General features: G+C 51.5%; 1 protein-coding gene across 2 annotated transcripts in view; it reads left to right on the top strand.

Moving 5' to 3' along the window:
- The window catches only part of APBA2 (amyloid beta precursor protein binding family A member 2), a 106,295-nt gene that overhangs the window by 43,432 nt on the left and 43,000 nt on the right, over positions 1-19,863 (top strand). Inside the window, exon 2 of one of the 2 annotated variants that reach the window (XM_040968868.1) lies at positions 4,627-5,614. In XM_040968868.1, coding sequence (XP_040824802.1) covers positions 4,667-5,614 — 948 coding nt within the window. In that variant the 5' untranslated portion in view covers positions 4,627-4,666. Of the gene's footprint in view, positions 1-4,624; positions 5,615-19,863 lie in introns of those variants that run through there. The other variant, XM_040968870.1, reaches the window with a different exon arrangement.

Below are 19,863 nucleotides of genomic sequence, written 5' to 3'. Positions count from 1 at the left end.
ATGCAAAAAAAGGCCCCCTCTGTCCCTGGGCTGCCCAGGGCTTCCACGCCAAAGTCCAGGCATCCGTGTCTTGCCGTAGTGTATGGATAGTGACAGAATTCATGTTCTGTTGTGTGAATGAATGCAGAGTGGGCTTATACAAAAGGGTTCTTTCTTTGGCTTTGGCTGCTGGAAGCTGGCAAATTGGAGCCCAGCACTGCCGTCTGATGACGGACCTCCTTCCTGCATTGTAATGTGACAGAAGATATTGCATAGTGGGATACAGCCAGTGTGCCCGTGTGGGGCCTCTCTTCCTCTCCCTGTATAGCCTCTAATGCCATCCTGGGTTCCCCATTCTTCATTCTGGGGTTCCCACTGACATATAACTTCAGGAAGTTAAAGTTTCAGCCCATGAACTTTGGGGAGCCACTTACCAACCATAGCTAACATTGCAGATCCAATGAAAGAATGATTTATTTAAAAGAAGAACCATTTCATTCCACCTTCTCACCTCTCCCTGGCCACACCCCTAAGCTCCGTGGTTCAGAAACTCTCTGCTGTCCACTGGATAGCTCTGTCCTACCAAGTCGCTCAGTTTTGCCCTACTGGCCACAGTGCAGGTGACTCAGGGGCTGGACCTTTGAGAACTTGATGAGAACTGAGTTCTGGCCCCTCCCCTGACCCCCCACACCACATCCCATGCATGGTGGTCCTGAGCCCGAGGGAAAGGCCTTGTATGTCTTGGGGTGAAGTTGGATTTATCCTGTAGGTGACAGGAAGTTACTAGAGACTTGTCAGTATCTGGAAAGGACAGGGCAGTTGAGTGCAGTCTCAGGGCCTCTAACTTCAAAACCACCTACAGCTCCAGACCTGGCCCTTGGTCCCCTCCTCGGACCATGAAACCTGCATACTCTCCAGATGGGTCTTGTGCTCACCAACAGAAGAGACCCCACTAACTACACTGGAAGACCCACTCCTGCCTGTCTGTTGGAACCTTACCCCTTTCTGAAGTCCACTGCAACGTACCCACATCCAATTGCTCATGTGCCCAGCATGGCCATGGTCAGTGGCACTTGGCTGTAGCCAGCCGCTCTTACCCACAAGCTGTCTGTGTAAGGCACAGTTCAAATCAGGCTTTTTTCCTCTTTAACCATTTTAATTTAAAATTCTCTTTAACTTTTGGCTTATCTTGGTTACTCTTTTACCGGGGATCCTTTCCCAAAAATTCATGGAGAAATGGAATTAAAAGGAAAATTTATTCTGATGCACAAAGTGTTTCAAACCTCTATATAGTTGTGTTTTTTTTTCACTGTATGGTGTTTTAAAAGACTTTTTGTATGCATGAACTTCAAACATTTTTCCTCCAAAATGAACTTATCTTTTAATTGCATTTTTCCAAGAACTTTTTGAAGTCCCAGTGTCTAACCCACTTCAAGGCCTATAGGCAGGTACTGTCGTTCTCCGTTTCCCAAGAAGATGAGGCCATGCTTCTATTAAATATCTTGCCCAGGGCCTCCCAGTAAAAGGAGGCCTGATTTATACCAGGAGCTTCAGTCCTGCCCTGTGATGGGGCGGCACCTTCTGTTATACCGCTAGTGCCCAGCAGGCTAAATAAAATTCTGCAGGGTTTTTGAAGAAGTGGCCTCTTCCTGGTAGCCACTGTGGCTCCTTACTTTTTGTATCCACAGTGGGAGAGAGCCAGATCAGAAGGTCTGTGATAACAAGTCCAGAAGAGAGCTCTTCTTCCCGTGGCCAGCATTACATTTAATGGTGAAAATGTTTAAAAACCAGCATCATTAACAGTGCCCAACTGAACCCAGCCTTAGCAATCCTGTCTTTACTTGACATTCTGATATTGTGTTCCTCATGTTTTTTTTTTTCCTGGCATGCGATTACACCATTATTTCTAGATTCTGTTTGTTGGGACTCCACAGGTTTTCTTTTTGAAAATTGACCCATAATCTTTGTATGCATTTATGAGGTGCAAGGTGATATATGGTTCAGGCATGTATTGGGTCATTAGCACGCGCCTCATGTCACGATTTCATGATTCCTTGATGGTGACTGTGTTTGCGTCTTCTCTTCTGACTGTGTTGGGGTGTGTGACACATGATGGCCAGTTTTGTACCCCTTGTGCCGTCTGCCATAAAGTACATTTTGGTGATTCTTGAATTCTTGGATGTTTCATTTGTTTTCTCTTGGGCCAGCCCAGGTAGAGTAGAAGCAGTTCTAATACAGGGATGCCCGAGTCCAGGGTGAGTCTTAGCAGTAGCCTCGTTCCTGCTACTGAGGGCGGCGGGCAGTCAGACCCTGGTGACCACAGGCCCCAAGGAGAAGGAGTCGTGAGTATTGTTCATCTAGAAAAGCAACTTTATCAACTACAAGCCACTTGATGTAAGAGTAACTCCATAAGGTGTGATTTCACAAGATCAATATACTTTTCCCCTTTGTCTCCATCAAAAGATGTGTTTATTTATTTTAAAGAGAGTTATGTATCTCCCATCCCCAGGTTCACTTCCCAGATGGCCACGATGGCCAGGGCTGTGCCAGATTAGTGCCAGGAGCCGGAAGCTTCATCTGGGTCTCTTAAATGGATGGCAAGCACCCAGATATTTGGACTATTCTCCACCATTTTCCCAGGTCGTTATTAGGGAGCTGGATAGCAAGTAGAATAGCAAGAATACGAACTGGCACCCATTTGGGATACCAGCATTGCTGGCAGCAGCTCTGCGTGTTGTGCCACAATGCTGGTCTCTATATTTTTATATTCCAACAATAACAGGTAAACATGAGGGCACTTTAGGAAGTTCATGGAAGAATGAGGTTAAATAATAAAAATCATGCTGCACATGATTTTTAAAGTTATACAGTTTTTCATAATATGTATTTTCATAATTTTTGTATTCACAAAACTGATCTTTTAATTGCATTCTCCATGAAGTTTAGGACAAGCCCTCATTTCAGAAGTCCATTGAGAACAGCTAGAGAATAACGTATGTAAGATGAGTTGTCAGCAGCTTTGTAGAGGGGGACCTGGAAGGCTCGAATGGGAGAGATTCCTTGGGTGAACATGGGTAAAGGTTCTAAGTGTGAAGTCTCGCAATGTGTCCCAGCAACCAGCACAGGGGGACGCTGGAGAAACCTGGGATTCTTAACTACATTTGGAAGAGTAAACATGAGAACAACTTGGAAGGATCTAAAATTTGGGAGTAACTAGGCATAACTTGGAGCTGGGAAAAGGCCTTGGGAATTGTGCTGCCAGTTTCAGGGTTTTGGGCGGTGACTGTGGGGCTCGTTCAGACCCTGTGGGGTCTTTCCTGGGTGGGACAGGTGAAGTTGCGGGCTGCTGTGGGCAAGTGCAGTGAGTCAGCACTCCAGAGCTGCCAGCAAGGAGCAGCCCTGGTTATGCAGATGGGTGAATTCACACATTGGGAGCTGGTGGCTCTGTCAGTCACCCCACCTGCCTGGTCTGTATGGAGTAATTGTCCCTGTCATGGTTCTTCTGGGGATATCCAGAGTGGTGTGATTGTAATTGGGGCTGTGCTGGGTGCCCTGCGGGACACAGAATGAAAAACGTTCTGGTTTCTAAGCTCCCTGAGGAGAGGACAGAAGGCAGAGGATGCACAGTGGGGTGGGCCAGGCATCTGGACCACTGCAGGGTCATCCCATCCAGCCCTGCACCTGCCACCACCTCAAAACTCGCTGAGCTACTTTCTTGTTCTTTCTTCTACTGTTAAGCACTCATGCCTTTTAATGCTAATTTTAAAAAATCAGTAAAATAGATATGAGCTAAAATGACCATTTTTGTAAGAGTACAGGCTCTTATTTCTTAACCAGGCTTCTAGAATAAGGCTTAGGAATAAACACAACAACAACAACAACAACAACAACAACAACAAAATCATGTGTAAGGTGAAGGTCTGAGTTAAAGAATGCAGCAAACCCTCATGTAACCATGCAGCTGGAGAAGCAGATCACTAAGCCAGCTTCCCAGTGGCTGCTGTGCCTCGTCCTGCCTGGGCCCTTCTTGTCCCCAAGGGAATGGCAGGTGTCCTTCTCTGGTCCCTCTTCCTCCAGCCCTCCTGCATCCTAATACCACCTCCCTCTTGGACTGCAAGAGAAACCCTAAGTCGTATGCACCTGTCCTCTTGGCTTTGCTTCCTCGCGGTAGTGGTTTCAATCATCATGTGATGATTGTGCAGGTGGCAGTGTCCCATGACTGCTTCTGTACTTGTATTTTGGGGCATGGGTGTTGCCTGGGGGATTTAAGGCTGCCCCTTGTGGGGCTTGCTTGTGTCTTCTGCATGAAAGCTGTTCCTTTGTCTTCATGAGGGGGACAGCCTGACCCCAGCACCTTTGTTTGGACTTCAGTGCCCTCCCATGGGAGGGAGCCCCTGGGTTCCAGGGGCAGGGGCAGGAATGCAGAGGAGTGGCTGGCCTCACCCGCCTGACCACTGTTCTCCGTGGCACCGATTCACCTTGCTCCTGGCCAGCAAGTGTGCTGGATGGGAGGGCCCAGGCTGCAGTAATGGTGTGTGCAGATGGCTCCATGCACAGCCTGAGGCTAGGGACAGGCCTGCATGTGGCTGCAGGGGGCCATTCTTCTTGTGGTTCTAACTCTGCTTTCTGCACCCCTGCTCCCTACAGTGACTGCCTGCAAGAGATGACGGCCGCGTGAGCATCCACTATGGCCCACCGGAAGTGCCAGAGCACCGCCAGCAGCATGTTGGACCACAAGGCCAGGCCTGGCCCTGCTGTTCCCCACGGCCAGGAGCCTGAGGTGGAGGATGCTGAGCTACCCCTGGAGGGCTATGAGCCCAAGAGCCTGGAGGTGGCTGCCCTGCAGCCCGAGGAGCAGGAATGCCACAGCCACAGTCCCGACGGAGACTCCAGTTCCGACTATGTGAACAACACCTCAGAGGAGGAGGACTATGATGAGGGCCTCCCAGAAGAGGAGGAGGGTGTCACCTACTACATCCGCTACTGCCCTGAGGATGACAGTTACCTGGAGGGTATGGACTGCGCTGGGGAGGAGTACCTGGCCCACGGTGCCCCGCCTGTGGACACAGATGAGTGCCAAGAGGCGGTGGAGGAGTGGACGGACTCGGCCGGCCCACATGTCCTGGGCTCCGGGGCCGAAGACAGCCAGGGCTACCCCGAGGGCCACCTGTCCGTCCCCGAGGATGAGCCCTCGGTCCTGGATGCCCACCACCAGGAGGACAGCGGCCACTTCTGTCCCAGCCAAGAGGGCTACCAGGACTACTACCCTGCAGAGGCCAATGGCAATGCGGGCGTCGGCGCCTCCCCGTACCGTGGCCTGCGGCGTGCGGATGGCGACCTGGAGGACCAGGAGGAGGACATCGACCAGATTGTGGCTGAGATCAAGATGAGCCTGAGCATGACCAGCATTGCCAGCGCCGGGGAGGCCAGCCCTGAGCACGTGCCCGAGCCGGGGCCTGGGGACTCCACAGATGCCTGTCTGCCCAGCGAGGCCGGCCGCGGCCCCAACAGGCACGAGGCAAGGCCCAAGTCGCTGAATCTGCCTCCTGAGGCCAAGCACCCCGGAGACCCCCAGAGAGGCTTCAAGAACAAAAGCAGGACCCCTGAGGAGAGGCCGAAGTGGCCCCAAGAACAGGTAGGACTCGGGCTGTCCCCTGGCAGTGGGAAGGCATAGGGGTTTGGAGTGTGGAGTGTTGTGGTGTCGCCTGTCCCTGCATATGCCAGAGCTGAGACTGTGAAGGGGAGGGGCCTGGGAGGGACCTGGTTGCCCTCCCTCCAGATTGCAAGTGGGATTTCTCATGGGCTCTGAGGCTGGTGGCCACGTTGAGCTCACCCTCCAGTCCAGACATCAAAGGCTGGGGGAGTAGTAGAGGGTGCCCCTGCTCCCCCCACCCCAATGTCCTGGGTTTCTAGCCTGCTGCCCTAAAGCTGCCCAGGGCAGGGTTGTGTCCCTGGGATGCCACAGGTGGGGGTGGGGCATAGGCAGGGTTGCTCGTCTGGCTGCCCCAGCACTGAGGACAGTGGCTCAAGCACCTTCCATGGTGGCCTTGGGTCTCTGAAAGGCAGAACCTTGGCCTGGTGAATTGTTCTCATGGGCCACCATGAGAACAGTGTGGGACATTGTTATCTGTAGATCTGACAGTCATTGTGGAGAAGAATTGCATGCTAATGAGAGCACTGGATGTGAACGTAAGTGTGTGTTTCTCTTGATGATAGCCAAGTAAGCATGCATTTCAACAAACACGTTGCAAAAGCTGCCTTTCAAAAATAAGCACTCAGCCCACTGAGAGTATAAAAAGGCGAGTGTTGGGCTTACATCAAGGCACTTGTGTCTGACTGAGTCCTGGACTGTCTTCCTATTTGCTAAAGCCTTAATTATTCTTTTTTTGTTTGTTTTACTCAAAAGAGTTCATGAGTTACAGAATACATGTATAATTAGGATTTGTGTTTGGAATATAAATCGTTGACCGTGGATTCCTGGTACTTTCATTTTGATAACACGTTCTCTCTGAGGATTGTTCAGCACAAGTTGCCTTCCTAGGAGGGATGTGGTTGTCAATCAAGGACTCTCTCCCTGCGCTGGGGGGGGGGGGCGGTGGGCACTCAGGGACTGCCGTCATGCAGGTGGCTCTTGGTGAGGCTTTGCCTCCAGGGCAGGTGGCCCCAGGCCCCTGGCTCTGTGTCCCAGGCTTCAGGCCAGAGCTGCTGTCACTTTTCCTGTGTCTGGGGTCCAGCCTGGCCTGGTTCCCCAGCAGCAGCGACAGCAGCACAGGGAATGGCATGTTACTGACCACGTCTGATTGTAACACGGGATATCCATGGCAAGTTCGGGGAAGTTTATCTTTGGAGCCAGACCTGAGATTCTGCTGCTTTTGCTCCCATGACCTTCAAGGGGATGACGGTGCAGGAGAGAAGGCGGGGTGGTGTCTGTTAAAAGGGCAGGTGAAGGTCGGGACATGCTGAGCACTGGGGGTGGATCAAGGGGTTCCAGGAGGAGTTCTACCCCCTAGAGGATGCACAGCCTGGAAAGGCAGGCAGCTTTTGTCCGGAAGTAGAGCATGTGCTTGAAGCAAGTGCTCCAGGCTGACACTGGAGGAGCTGGCTGCAGCTGGCTGATGACTGTAGCTTTCTGCTTTCATTCACTCACAGATGAATTCCATCAAGTACAGGATGCAGCAGTGCCCAGCTCAGAGCTGGTGTGTAGCCTGCGTGCCTCTCTGAGGAGCCCCCCAGACGTGGGTCCCTGGGGGCAGGGTCTCCACATCCAGCAGGCCCTGGAACCCCCTTCCCAAGAGGGATGCTGGGACATTTGACCAGAGAAAGAGTTAGTGGAGATGGAGATCATGCTGAAAGCTAGTCCTTGGTGAAGTTTGGGCACTGGGAATGTGGAGGGTGCTGTATTGGTGATCACAGCCTGGGTTCCCAAAAGCAATCCCCTTACTCCCTGGGGGACTGCCAGACCGTGCTGGGAGACAGTGTAGGTTTGGCCTCAAGCAGGTGCGTGGGGAGCCACCAAGCTGTGAGGCCGCCTCTCCCAGTGGAGACTGTGGTAGATTCTGGAGGAAGAAAGGGTGATGTCAGCCACCTGCGTGCTTAACTGTCACTTTGCAAGTGTGCCCCCAGCCCAACACCATCGGGTCCAGTGGGGAGTGTTGCTGAGGAACCTCAGGACTCCAAGTTGGCCTGCCTGCAGGATGCCACGTTCACGGCGAGGAGCAGTGCTTAGATGACTTCAGTAGGGGGTGAACTGCCGGCATCTGTCGCTCCACTTCTGCTCAGCTTACAGCTTGGCACACGTACTCACGGGTGTTCGTGAACATGCGAGGTGGTGTGTCTTCGGTCACTGCACGAGAGATGAACAGCTCACTAAGATTAGGAGCGGGAGGGAGCGTGCAGCACAGTGTTCTCTGCCACACCCAACAGCCTTACAGGTGCACTGCTGTTTCTGTGATGCTAAGTTCCTGTCCACACTCCAGCATCCAGCATAAGCACAGTTGTAGTTTTGTCATTCAGCCTTTGCCTTCTGATAGATTAGAAGCATTTTTTCCAGATGGCCAGATAGTTTTCATGATTATTGTTTCCTGGCTGTTACTGCCCTTTTGGGCCATGTCCCGTCTAATGTGTGTGTTTGCACAAACCTTGCCCCTGGGCCTGCAGGGTTAGGTGTTTCTCTCCTATGTGCAGCTGGCACAGATGTCCTTGTGTAAACGGTGTCTCCTCCTTTTTGTATGATGACTCTGAGGTTAGATTCCCAGGCTGACTGTCAGTGTGAGCTGTTTCCCAGCGATTGCTGTGTTGAATTTTTGTCCTTTTTTTTTTTTTTGTCTGTCTCATGAAAGGCAGAGCTACAGAGAGAAGGAGGAAGAGAAAGAGAGTGTGAGAGAGAAGAAATAAATCTTTTATTGGTTGGTTGGCTTTCCAAATGGTTGCCATGGCCCAGCTTAAGTCAGGAACCAGGAGCTGTCCTGGCCTTCCATGTGGGTTGCAGGGCCTCAAGTGCTTGAGCCATCCTCTGCTGTGTTCCTAGGACATTAGCAGGGAGTTGCGTTGGCAACAGCCAGGGCTGGTGCACCAATATGTGATGTTGCTGTCACAACCCATAGCTTAATTTGCTCTGCCACACAAGATGGCCACAGTGCAAGGGATTTAATTGGATGGTTCCTTCTTCTAAGACTTGGTGTGTAAGCTCAAGGAGGGCATTGCTCTTAGTCTATTCCAAATGGTGGCACAGGACATGCGTGGGCTCTGCAACCTCCTGTGCAGGGGTGTGGATGTGGGGCCTTTTGAAAAAGGTGGATCTCTTAGCTCAGACTCTGATGAGATCACAATGTCTACGGGCAGGGGAATGGTGTGAGAGGTAGAGGAGGTTGGATTCCTAAAACGGTACCCGGTGTGAATGCTTGATTGGCTCATCCTTACCCTGCATGCTCCGAGATCGCTGTGGGTGCCATTTGTGTTCCAGCTGCTCCACTTCCCATGCAGCTGCTCCCACTCCCATGGCCTGAGAAAGCAGTGGAGGATGACCCAAAGCCTTTGGACCCTGCACTCACATGGAAGACCTGGAGGAGGCTCCAGGCTCCTGGCTTCAAATCGGCTCAGCTGGCTGTTGTGGTCATTTAGAGAGTGAACGGGCAGATGGAAGATCTTTTCTCTCTGTAAATCTGCCTTTTCAATAAAAATGAATATATCTTTTTTTTAAAAAAAAATCCTAATATCATGGGAAAATGGGATGGGGAACAGAGAATACCTCCATGGATATTTTTTGGTAAAAATTACAACAAAAGTTTTTCAAAATGACACGTGTTTTTTCACGGAAGGAAAATGGGAAGAGACAAGCAGATGAACAGCAGCATTTTGCCCTGTGGCACCAAGAATCTGTGTCAGAGTTCTCCTAGCAAAGAAACAAAGTACAAGCGTGGGGAGCCCCGGCTCAGGAGGCCACCGAACATTGTCTGCCAAAGCCCTCCCCGGTGCTCCTTGCTCTTGGGGTGTCTGTGAACTTGCCACGGTCTACGTGTACCCCTGAAATCGGTCCTCATGGCCCTGTCACACCTCTCTGGATATGGGCCGGGAGGGGAGGATGAGGTCATGCAGAGGCTGAGCCCGTCGGCCCTCTTGGCTCTGCCCTCATCTGGTGAGCTTCTCACGGTCTGTTGGCAGCCTTAGGTTTGCCTGGCTGTGCTTTATTGACTTAGTTGTTTTTGTGGGTGGTGGCAGTGGTGATGAAACTGCCGCTAAGGGTAGTGCTGAAGACTCTTGTTGCCAAATGGAAGGAGGTGGGGCATACACCTAGTGAAGAAAATACACATTAGGTAAGCTGCAGTCAGGCATGTGTTAGTGCTGTTGGCTGTGAGTTCCGAGTTAGTGAACCCACCAGCTGGTACATCCAGAGACAGGAAGAGGGGGTTCGCTGACCTGTATATGAGGCCACTCTGGAAAGTGCTAAGGTAACATCTGTGGTGTGACATGACATTACAGGCTGTGTGGCGACCTGGTTAAATGTGCTCATCTGTTCGATGATGAGTGATTTTTTCTTTATAATTTTACTTAGTTGTTAGGGTACAAAGGGTCAAGGGCTACAGAAAAGTGGGTAATACCATTGTTTACACACTAATATCATCATATTTTTTCCTGTATCTGGGGTCAGGGGAGAAACAAAGGGAGAAGCCCCACCCAGACTCCCACCCATCCCAGGTCCCTGACATGGGGCATACTCCGAGGGTCCTGCTCATGCAGTTTTGCTGGTCCAACAGTTCTGAATTGCTGCCAATCTCGTCACTCTAAGCACAATGAAATCTCTCAGATTCCACTGGCTGACATAGTCTCTTCATGGTTGGGGTTCTGAGATCAGCAGTTCAGTTGGAGGGATCCCCAGAGAAACTTTGTCTGGTGGTGATCCCAGACCTGATTCTTGTGTGTGCTTGCCAGTACAGGGTCCGGCACAATCCGTTGCCCCAATCAGCTTATGCCTATGGTAGTGGTTCCAATTGCTGAGTCAGTTCTGTTTCCAGACCTGTCTTCCAAGCGAATCAATGGGTGTTGTATTCCAGCCTGATCTTGTCCACTTCATACTTGGCCCTCACGCAAACCAGTGGGAGCTGCAGCCTAGTTGGGGTGACTCCCCATAACCCTCACCAGGCCTGCCCGCTACCCTGGTTCCCATGCTTGCCAGTATGTACTACAGACTTGTTCAGTCTGTCCCACATCCCATTTAGCTTTCATACATCTCAGTGGGCATTGAAGCCTAGTTCAACCCAACCAACCCTAGTATCCAGCCCACACATATACTGGTGGGTGCCTTTCTGTCTAGCCACCCCTGCCCCTGTCCTGGTTTTCATGCTCTCCAGTGGGAGTGGTAACCCAAGAGGGAGGCGCCCACTATTTCCCTACTACGCCACTCTGTCTTCCAGATTGTGCACTCTCTAGGTGGTTCTGGAGTTTAACTTGACAGATTTAGCCCCAGTGCCAGCCTCTGCTAGCTGATTCTACAGCACAGCACAGCCAACCCTCATCTACTCTAATTTATGCTTGCACCAGTCTGAATAGTCAGCCCAACCAAGCCTTTCCCTGATCTAGTCCACCTGAGGCCCACAGGTGTTGTAGCCCTGCCTGTTCTGGTCTGCCTCCATCCCAGTTCACACTCTCCAGTGGGAGTGGTTTTCCAGCAGGGGAGCCCACATTGCCTTTGCTGGTTCTGTCCCCCCACCCCCGGTTCTCACTTGTGCTGTTCAGGCGCTGCAACCACATCTGGTGTGGCTCACCCCACCTTGGCATTCCATAATGTGCTCTGGTTTGTGTTGCAACCGAACCCGGCCTGACCCATACTCTATTCTGGTGTTCGGATTCACCAGTGGGTGTTGTGAATGGTTTCAGCCTCAGTCTGCCCCTGACTTGTGCCAAATGTATGCCAGTGGGTATCTTCCTCTGGCCTGGTCTGGGTTGCTCCCTATCATGGTTTTTGTGCTCCCCTGCAGGGACTGTGTCCTGACAGAGGAATTTCCCAAGCTCCTCCATCAGAACCTCTCCCTATGCCAGATATTGCTCATACTAGTGGGTCCATGGGTCAGCCCTCATTGCTGGTCTTCAATCCATTCCAGTTCTTACTGTTGGATGTTTTAGCCCAGCCAAGGCTTGTCTATACCCAGACACTGCTCACACATGGCTCAGTAGGGACAGAGACCCAGCCTAATCCATCCTACATCTATCCAGGTTCTCTAGAGCACCAGATGGTGCTGGAGTCTAGCCCAGTTAGGTGCACCCAGCCCCAGTTCACACTTGTGCATAGGGAGATTGCAGCCATATCCAGACCAGAACGCAGCCCCCACTCCGGCCCCTGCACTCTCCTGTGGAAACCCCAACCCAGTTAGGGTGTACTCTCATAGCTCCCCAACCAAGCTTATTCCAAGCCCTAAATTATGCTCGTGCCAGTGGTTGCTCTGACCCAATTTCCTAAGATCCTCCACCTGTCTTGGCATTTGCCTTTGATGCTGTGTCCTAGTATCCCTGGCTCATGCAGACCAGTCGGTACAAGAGCCTAGTTTGGCATGACATGTGCTCCATCATGATTTCTATTCTTCCTTGTGGGTTGGGGTTTGCTTGGCCCTGCTCGGTCCTCCTCCTTCCATTTGCAGCTCGGCCCACCCCACATCTTGTTTTAGGATGCATATTCGGGTGCTGCTGCCTTGACCTGCCCAGACTGCTATCAATTTATTTACCCATAAGTGATGGCAGGTGCCACTGTCATACCTATCTCAGCCCAAAACCACCCCAACTTGTGAGCTAATCAGCGGGACTTGTATTTCCACAGGGTTGAGCCCACAATTCCCCCCCTCCAGAGTCTGCCCCTGGACCAAGTTCTCTCGCATTCTGGTTAGTGTATTGACCTGCCAAGTGTGACCCATCCCCTGTTCCACCACTCGGTCAGGTACTGGTACCTAGCCCTGCCAGACAGGCCCCCATCCATAGCTTTGGTGTGGACTGATGTGTGGCAGCCAGTGATGCTCTATGCTAACAGCCCATCTCAAGATTGCTAATTGGGTTACTGAATTAGTCTGACTGAAGTAGATCTTGTAGGCACTCCCCTCCAAAGCATCAGGTCTCAGTCTGCACGCTTGCCCAAAAGTTTCATTACCCCATTGCTGGGAATCACAATGATGAATGATTTTTGCAAAGCATGGTGGAGGAGCTGAAAGTCCACAAAATTAAGAGTCTAGTGGTCAAGGGTTAGGGGATCGTGCACGCTTCAAAGTTGGTGTTTTCTCATGAATACTTCGTGTCATCAGTCACCATGAGAAACATGTGACACAAGACATGTTTAACACCCATCAAACTAATTGACAGAAACATAAAAAATGACAGGGTGCTCACATGTCTGCCCTCAGTCACCACTCACAGCAACTCGGGACAGAGTACCTGCGAGTGAGATGGATTGTGTGATTGGCAGCTGCATTTGGGGAGCGGCTGCAGGCCTGCCCACTCATGTGGTTCCTTTTAGGACATGCACTGTGGGAGGGCAGGTGGGCATGGCAAGGGCTGCACTGACAATACTGGAGAACTTCCCCACCTCTCCTGTCCCTGTGGCATCTGTTGAGAGTTAGGGTTTGGGACTCCCCAGAGGCCTGCCCTGGGCCTGAAATTCATCCTTCCTTTCAAAAAGATGGATTGATTTTGAGAGAGAGAGGGAGAGAAAGATCCTCTGGTTTACTCACCAAGTGATTTCATTAGCCAGGGCTGGCCAGGTTGAACTAGGAGCCAGGAACTTCATCCAAGACTCTGACACAGGTGGCAGGGGCCTAGAATTTAAGCCATCTTTTGCTGCTTTTCCCAGGCTGTGAGCTGAGAGCTAGCTCAGAAGTGGAGCAGCTGGAAATAGGAATCAGTGCCCACATGGGATGCTGGTGTCACAGATAGGAACTTTACAACACCATCCCTTTAGAGACTTATCCCTTTGGACCTTGGGGCATGTTTGGGGCATCTGTGGGCAGGACCTCCAGAATCATATAATGGAGAGTGGTTTATGTGACAGCTGTGTGCAGCTGTTACACCCTTTGGGATAGCAAGCAAGGTGCGTGTTTTGCTTATTGGGGACATTCGTGATTTCTTTGTTATCACTGGCCCAGATGATACTTTGTGGAAGCAACCCTCTGGCAATAGAAAAAAGGCAACTTAGTACTTCATAGCCAGCTTAATGCAGCAGTGCAAGTGTGGCATGGTGGAGGGCCTAGGGCCGCATGGCACTCACAGCTGTCACGTGGCTGTGAGGAGGGTCTTTGGCTGTTAAATGGTGTTTGGCTGAGACTTGCATTTGAAAGGACTCTATGGAGATTGTGGGAGCGATGCCAGCACTGGAGAAGCAGAGTGGATTATCCAGTGCACAAATGCCTTTGACCTGCCCCCCAAGTGGCTCCCTGGACACAGCGGCCTCCTGGACTTGGCACCTTGTAAAGTGAACATTAGCACCACGTTATAGAGCAATGGCTCAAACTGTCCCCCAGGTGGGATGGAGCTGGAAAAAGCCTGCAGGTATCACCGAGGACACGGGTCTGTATGGAATCTAAATGCATGGCCCTGCTCCTGGGCAGAGTAGCATTCAGCCAGCCTCCTGATGGCAGCCCCGTGTCTTCATTCTGTAGCCACCTTTCTCCTTTATCCACCTGTGGCCTTAGACACAACGTACCTGCACAAGGAGAGGGTTCCCAAGAGGGATCGGGGGGGGGGCGGGGAGGGCTCATACACTCCAAGTTCCCTGCACTTAGGTTCCCCCCTTGCAGTGCTGGGACAGGGTGGCCACTGTGGTGGACTTACCACAACTAACTCCCAGCACAGGAGCACCTTGGAAGATGGAGGCCTCCCCAAGCATAGCCTTGCCATTGTTGTCGGCTCCTCACTGGCTGGGCCGGAATGCCTGGGCTTGGTTTCTCCCTGTGTGAAGTCAGTGCAACAAGCTCGTCAGCTTGTCAGGAAGCCTCTCGGTAGTCCCAGAGGTGGCTGTTCACTGGTGCTGCAGGAATCTGGGACTGCTCATGTGATTTTGAAAATGATATCAAAGCTAAGGTTTCTTTTTTTTTTTTTTTGAGATTTATTTATTTATTTATTTGCTAAGTCAGATATATAGAAAGGAGAGACAGAGAGGAAAAACTTCCATCTGATTCACTCCCTAAGTGACTGCAACAGCTGGAGCTGCACCAGTACGAAGCCGGGAGCCTAGAGCTTCATCCAGGTCTCCCACATGGGTGCAGGGTTCCAAGGCTTTAGGCAGTCCTCAACTAGTTTTCCAGAGCATAAGCAGGGAGTGGGATAGGGAGTAGTATGGGAAGTGGGACTGCTGGGATTAGAACCAGCTCCCATATGGGATCCCAGCATGTTCAAGGCGAGGACTTTGGCTACTAGGCCACCATGCCAGGCCTAAAGCTAAGGTTTCTAAAGCCATTTTTGTTGTCTGGCAAGATGATGCAAAACCTTTCCACGCACAGGAATCTAGAGAGCCCTGGCCCCTCCTCCAGGCCATGGAGACAGAGCCCAGTGTGGTGGTGACGCAGGGAGGTGCCTGGCCCACCATTTGTTGCCTCTGCGTCCGTCTTTACTGCTTGCTTTGTGGGCCACCAGCGCCTGCACTGTCTCCATGGGACAGGCAGTGTGACTGGAGGGACCTTAGCAGGGGGTGTGTGAGATGCATGCCCTGATGATGGTGGTGGCGATTTTTTAAGTCCACAGGAGTCGTCTTCAGTGCTGGGAGAGGCAGTTTGGGTATAACCCATGGTGGGCAGGGCTGGAGACAGGAGTGCAACACGATGGCTCTGCCCCTCGCCGGTGAGCCAGGAGAGAGGAAGAGCAGGACTGGACAGGGCCACACTGGAGCTGGGGGAGGGACAGCCTCCAAGGTGTCCTGAAGCTCCCCACCCGCTCTTCTCTCTCAAGGCCTGCCTCCTCCTGGGGCTGAGTCTCACATGCCATCTTGGTGCCCTAGGGGTCTCTGGGGGACAGGGAGTCAGTCCAGGGACTGTCACAGTTTGCTCACACCCAGTTTCTCATGGAGAGTTAACCGAGAATCCTGCACAGGCCTCCTCCCAGGCAGGCAAGCTGGTCCCGTCTGCAGCTCTGAGTGCTGGCTGGGCCCCTCTCACACTTGGGTGTCTTCACCCTCGTTTCCAGCCATAGCCCCACTCCTTCAAAGCCGACCCCTGTATTGTGCTGGATTTTGAAATCCCCAGATAATCATCAAGTCTGAAGTCAGTGCGAAGGCATAAAGGTGGTTTATTCAGGTTAACCTAGGTCTCCCAGCTACTTCCCTCAGCTCAGCATGGCTGGGCGGGAGAGGGGCAGCCGCAGCCGAGGCTGCTAGGATCCTCAAGGAGGACAAAAAGAAGCACGAGCCAGAAGAGAGCAAAAGCCCCCTAGTTCTTATACATTTCAGGCTATTAATTATACAGTCATGATTTAGCAGGCTTCTATTGGTGGGTTTGAAACAAGCAACTTTCAAAAAGTACAAATTGATGAGCTATTGGGCTGTGAATCTTATCAAACACCAGGTACCTCCTTCCTGAGGAGTGGTCTGCCTATGTGACCTGCCAGGTGTCCTGCCGGGTGTCACGTAGACTATCAGGCCTGGAGTTCACACAACCCCCAGCAAGGCATTAAGGCAGAATCACAAAAGGCAGAAAACATCTAGGTTCTTCACCTGCTCCTAGGCCACAGCAATGGCACTGAGCTTCCAGACTCGGCACTGTCTCCCTCCCACCTCCGGAAAATGAACACCTGCCATAGGCAGTAGTGTCATTATTGAACCTCCTGCCAGATGGAGACAGATGCAGAGAGCTGTCCAGGCAGGCTGAGAGGTCAGGAGAGGCACACACCCATCCTTTTAAGTTCCGGTTTGAAGGCAGGTTCCAGAGTGGGTGACAAGTTGGAGGCTCTGGGACTTTGAGGTGAACTTTGAGAAGAACACCCATTGTGATGTAGCACACAGTGAGGTTGGAATTGTGGTGGGGTCAGGAACCACCCCCTCCACCACCCCAGGAGAATGTGGGCATGATGGGAGATCTGGACTGAGAACCTGTAGGGGAGGGAACAGAGAAGAGACACTTCGAGGGTTTGGGGGAAGAACCAGGAGAGAGCTGAGGGGCAGGAATGACAGAGACCCCAAAGGCAGCCGAGCGTTGGCGGGAAAACTCCTGTCAGCTGTGGCCGTCAGGGTCCCGTGGAGTCTGGGCACCTCTGGAGGTTTGGGAGGGCAGAGGATCACCTACCGGAGTGGAATGGAGAGCTGGGCAGCATCTCTAGGGACCTGCATGGATGAAGCTGGGTGTGATTCTTGTTTGCAGGAGTGGAGTCCAGGGAAGGTTGTGGGGAACCAGAGCGGGGCTCCATGTATCTGCTGCTCCCCGCTTCTGGGAGTGCTGTGCCTCCCGACTTGGGCCTCTGTGACACCTTGTCCAGTGCCTCATGTGTGCCAGAAGCTGACAGAATCATTAGCTTGTGACACTTCCAGGCAAGTCCAGGGATTTTTAGAAATGTCGTCTGTTCAGGAAAAAAGCCCGCATGGCTGAACATGAGATCCAGAGATGGCGTAGCGCACAGGATGTGCTCTCTAGGAATGTGGCTTTCCCAGGGTCTTTCACCACCCACCAACAGATGGTAGCCAATGTGGATCAGTTATAAGCAAGGGGGAAAAAAGCGGGACTGTGGAAATAAGGGGCCCTCCTACAGCCAGGCAGTGCCAGGGGACAGTGCAGGCAGATGGAGAATGGACGTGGTGTGGAATGCAACGGAGTCTCCGTGACTGACCGTGGTCTCTGAAAACCTGCTGCATCTGGGTTTGTCCACTGATGCCACAGCCTGCCTTCCCGGGGGAAGCAAGTCTCTCCCTACAAGACCAGCCAAGGCCACACTGTTGCTGTTGAGGGGTGTCTGGAGCTGGTTCTTCTCCAACTTCAGCAGCTGACATGTGCTTCAGGTCTGTGTCCAGTCCTCCATGTAAGCGGGATCTTACGCAGCCTAGCCAGGCGCTGTCCTTGGTGCTGATGCATCGGGGTGTCCTGTGGGTGGCCAGCCTGGCCTGCCATCAACTGCAGCCAGACTGGAGGGGTCAGTGAACTTGGCCTGGACTCTGAGCAGGATGGGTGCTACTCCAGGAGGGTAGCTGGGGGAGAGGTCTGGGGGGAAGGGACATGTTCTTAGGGAAAGAGTTACCCATTTACTTTATTCCCTTAATCACTCACCTCTCCATTGGCCCACATATTTGCAAGTGGCCTCTGAGTCTTTGACCTCTAGAACATCTCTGCCTACTTGATTTCTGATATGACCCAACCCCACCCAGACTTTGTGTCCCCTGCTTCCCTTCAAAGCATCTCTTGGAGCCAGCTGGCCTTCACTCCAGGTGCTCTCTGAGACAGAGTCACCTAGCCAGTGCCTTTCTCAGGCTAACAGAGGTAAATTTTGCACACCCACCCATGCCAGGTCATACAGGTGCACTGGGGGCTCCTTTGACCCCCTTCTGCTTTCTTGGTAAGTTGTTGAAAATAAGAAGCTCTTGCTTGTTTTGATCAACCCTTACTGTGTTGGTTCACCCATTTCATTCCTCTGTTCACTCACTCATTCGCTGGGCCCCAAGTATATGACAGGGGGCAAACCAGCTACTTCAGAGGCAGTGATGTTGATCTTCTGGGCATAACTGGGCTATGCACTCCAAAAGCCACAGTCAGGGCAAGCCAGGGCTTCCCTTGCTGCCCTAAAGCATTGACTTTGCAGATTATGACAAATGTCACCAAGAGAAATTGCTACTGCCCATGGTTCCTCTTGCTTGCTGTCTCATTAATGTTTAATCTCAACCTCTTTTAAACTCCAAGAAGAATGAAATAGAATGATTTAACCCAAGCAATTCAGTCATTTTGGCATGCATTTGGAGAATTTTGCTGGTTTTTTTTTCCCCCAGGCTTTTCTGAAAAATGTTTTCCATGCTGTAAAAAGACAAGGCTTTTTACACACAATGGAATATTCTCCAACCTTAAGGACATTCTGACACCTGCCACCACAGAGATGAACCGTGAGGATAGGCTGAGTGGTCCAAGATGGTCCCAGAAGGACATGTGTCTGCTATTCATGGGACGAGGAGAAGGCACCTAGAGTAGTCATGTTTAAAGAGACAAGATACGGAATAGTGGCTGGGGCCTTGTGGGGGGAGGGGGGTTGTTAGCGTTTGATGAATGAGGAGTTTGGGAATGAGATGGAGCAGCTCTGGGGATGGGGGTGATGATGGCTGCACATGAATGATAATGTCCTCAGCACAGCAAGGCACTTGGAAGCCACATCAGTGGCAGTTTGATATGATATGTACTTACCACAATGAGAAAGATAGCCCATTCACTGCCTTGAGCCAGTCTGAATCAGATAAACCAGGCTGGGCTGGTGTGAACTCCTGCTTAACACAAGCAAACAAAACCATCTTTGTGGAGGCACTTGAAAGAGTTGGTGCAGAGAGAATTAAAAGGTATATGTATATGTTGGTGTCAAAACAAGTTTCAGTTTGTGCATCGGTGTTTCACATTGCACGTTTCCCATCAGCTTTTTTGTATACACAAATCTCGGCTTACGAAGGAGTTACATCCTCATAAATGTTATTGGTTGACATGCACCAGGTGAACCTAACCTGTTGCACATCCTTGATGGCAGCACCGGGCCCTGTAAGTGAAGGGCTGAGCCCTGGTGACCCTGAGACTGACTGGGAGCCGTATTCACTGCCGCTGTTCTGAGAGGATGGCACTGCACAGAGCTAGCCCGGGCAGACCATGTCCAGAGTAGTACAGCTGCCATGGAATGTGCCTGGGCAGAAAAATCCTAAATTGAACCATCGGAAGTTGAACAGGGTAAATCAGGTGCTATGTGTATTTTTTTTTTAATTTTTATTTTGGTAATCTTTACATAGCTGATTAGGGCACAAAGGGTCAATCAAGGGCTACAGGAAAGTGGGTAAGATCATTGTTTCCACATTAATATTTTTTTTCTTTATCCAGGGAAAGGGGGGAGATAAAGGGAAAAGCCTCACCCAGACTCCCACCCATCCCAGGTCCCTGGTACAAGGTGTGCTCCAAGGATCCTGCTCATGCAGTTTTGATAAGCCAACAGTTCTGAATTGCTGCCAATCTCGCCACTCCAAGCACAATGAAATCTCTTCAGAATCCACTGGCTGACATAGTCTCTTCATGGTTGGGGTTCTGAGATCAGCAGTTCAGTTGGAGGGATCCCCAGAGAAACTGTCTGGTGGTGATCCCAGACCTGATTCTTGTGTGTGCTTGCCAGTACAGGGTCCGGCACAATCCGTTGTCCCAATCAGCTTATGCCTATGGTAGTGGTTCTAATTGCTGAGTCAGTTCTGTTTCCAGACCTGTC

This window comes from Ochotona curzoniae, unplaced genomic scaffold (assembly GCF_017591425.1).
Source record: "Ochotona curzoniae isolate NIBS_2020 unplaced genomic scaffold, NIBS_Ocur_1.0 scaffold_4701, whole genome shotgun sequence".
NCBI lineage: Eukaryota > Metazoa > Chordata > Mammalia > Lagomorpha > Ochotonidae > Ochotona > Ochotona curzoniae.
Note: the sequence above shows the minus strand (reverse complement) of the source record. Positions and strands in the feature narration are given on the sequence as shown.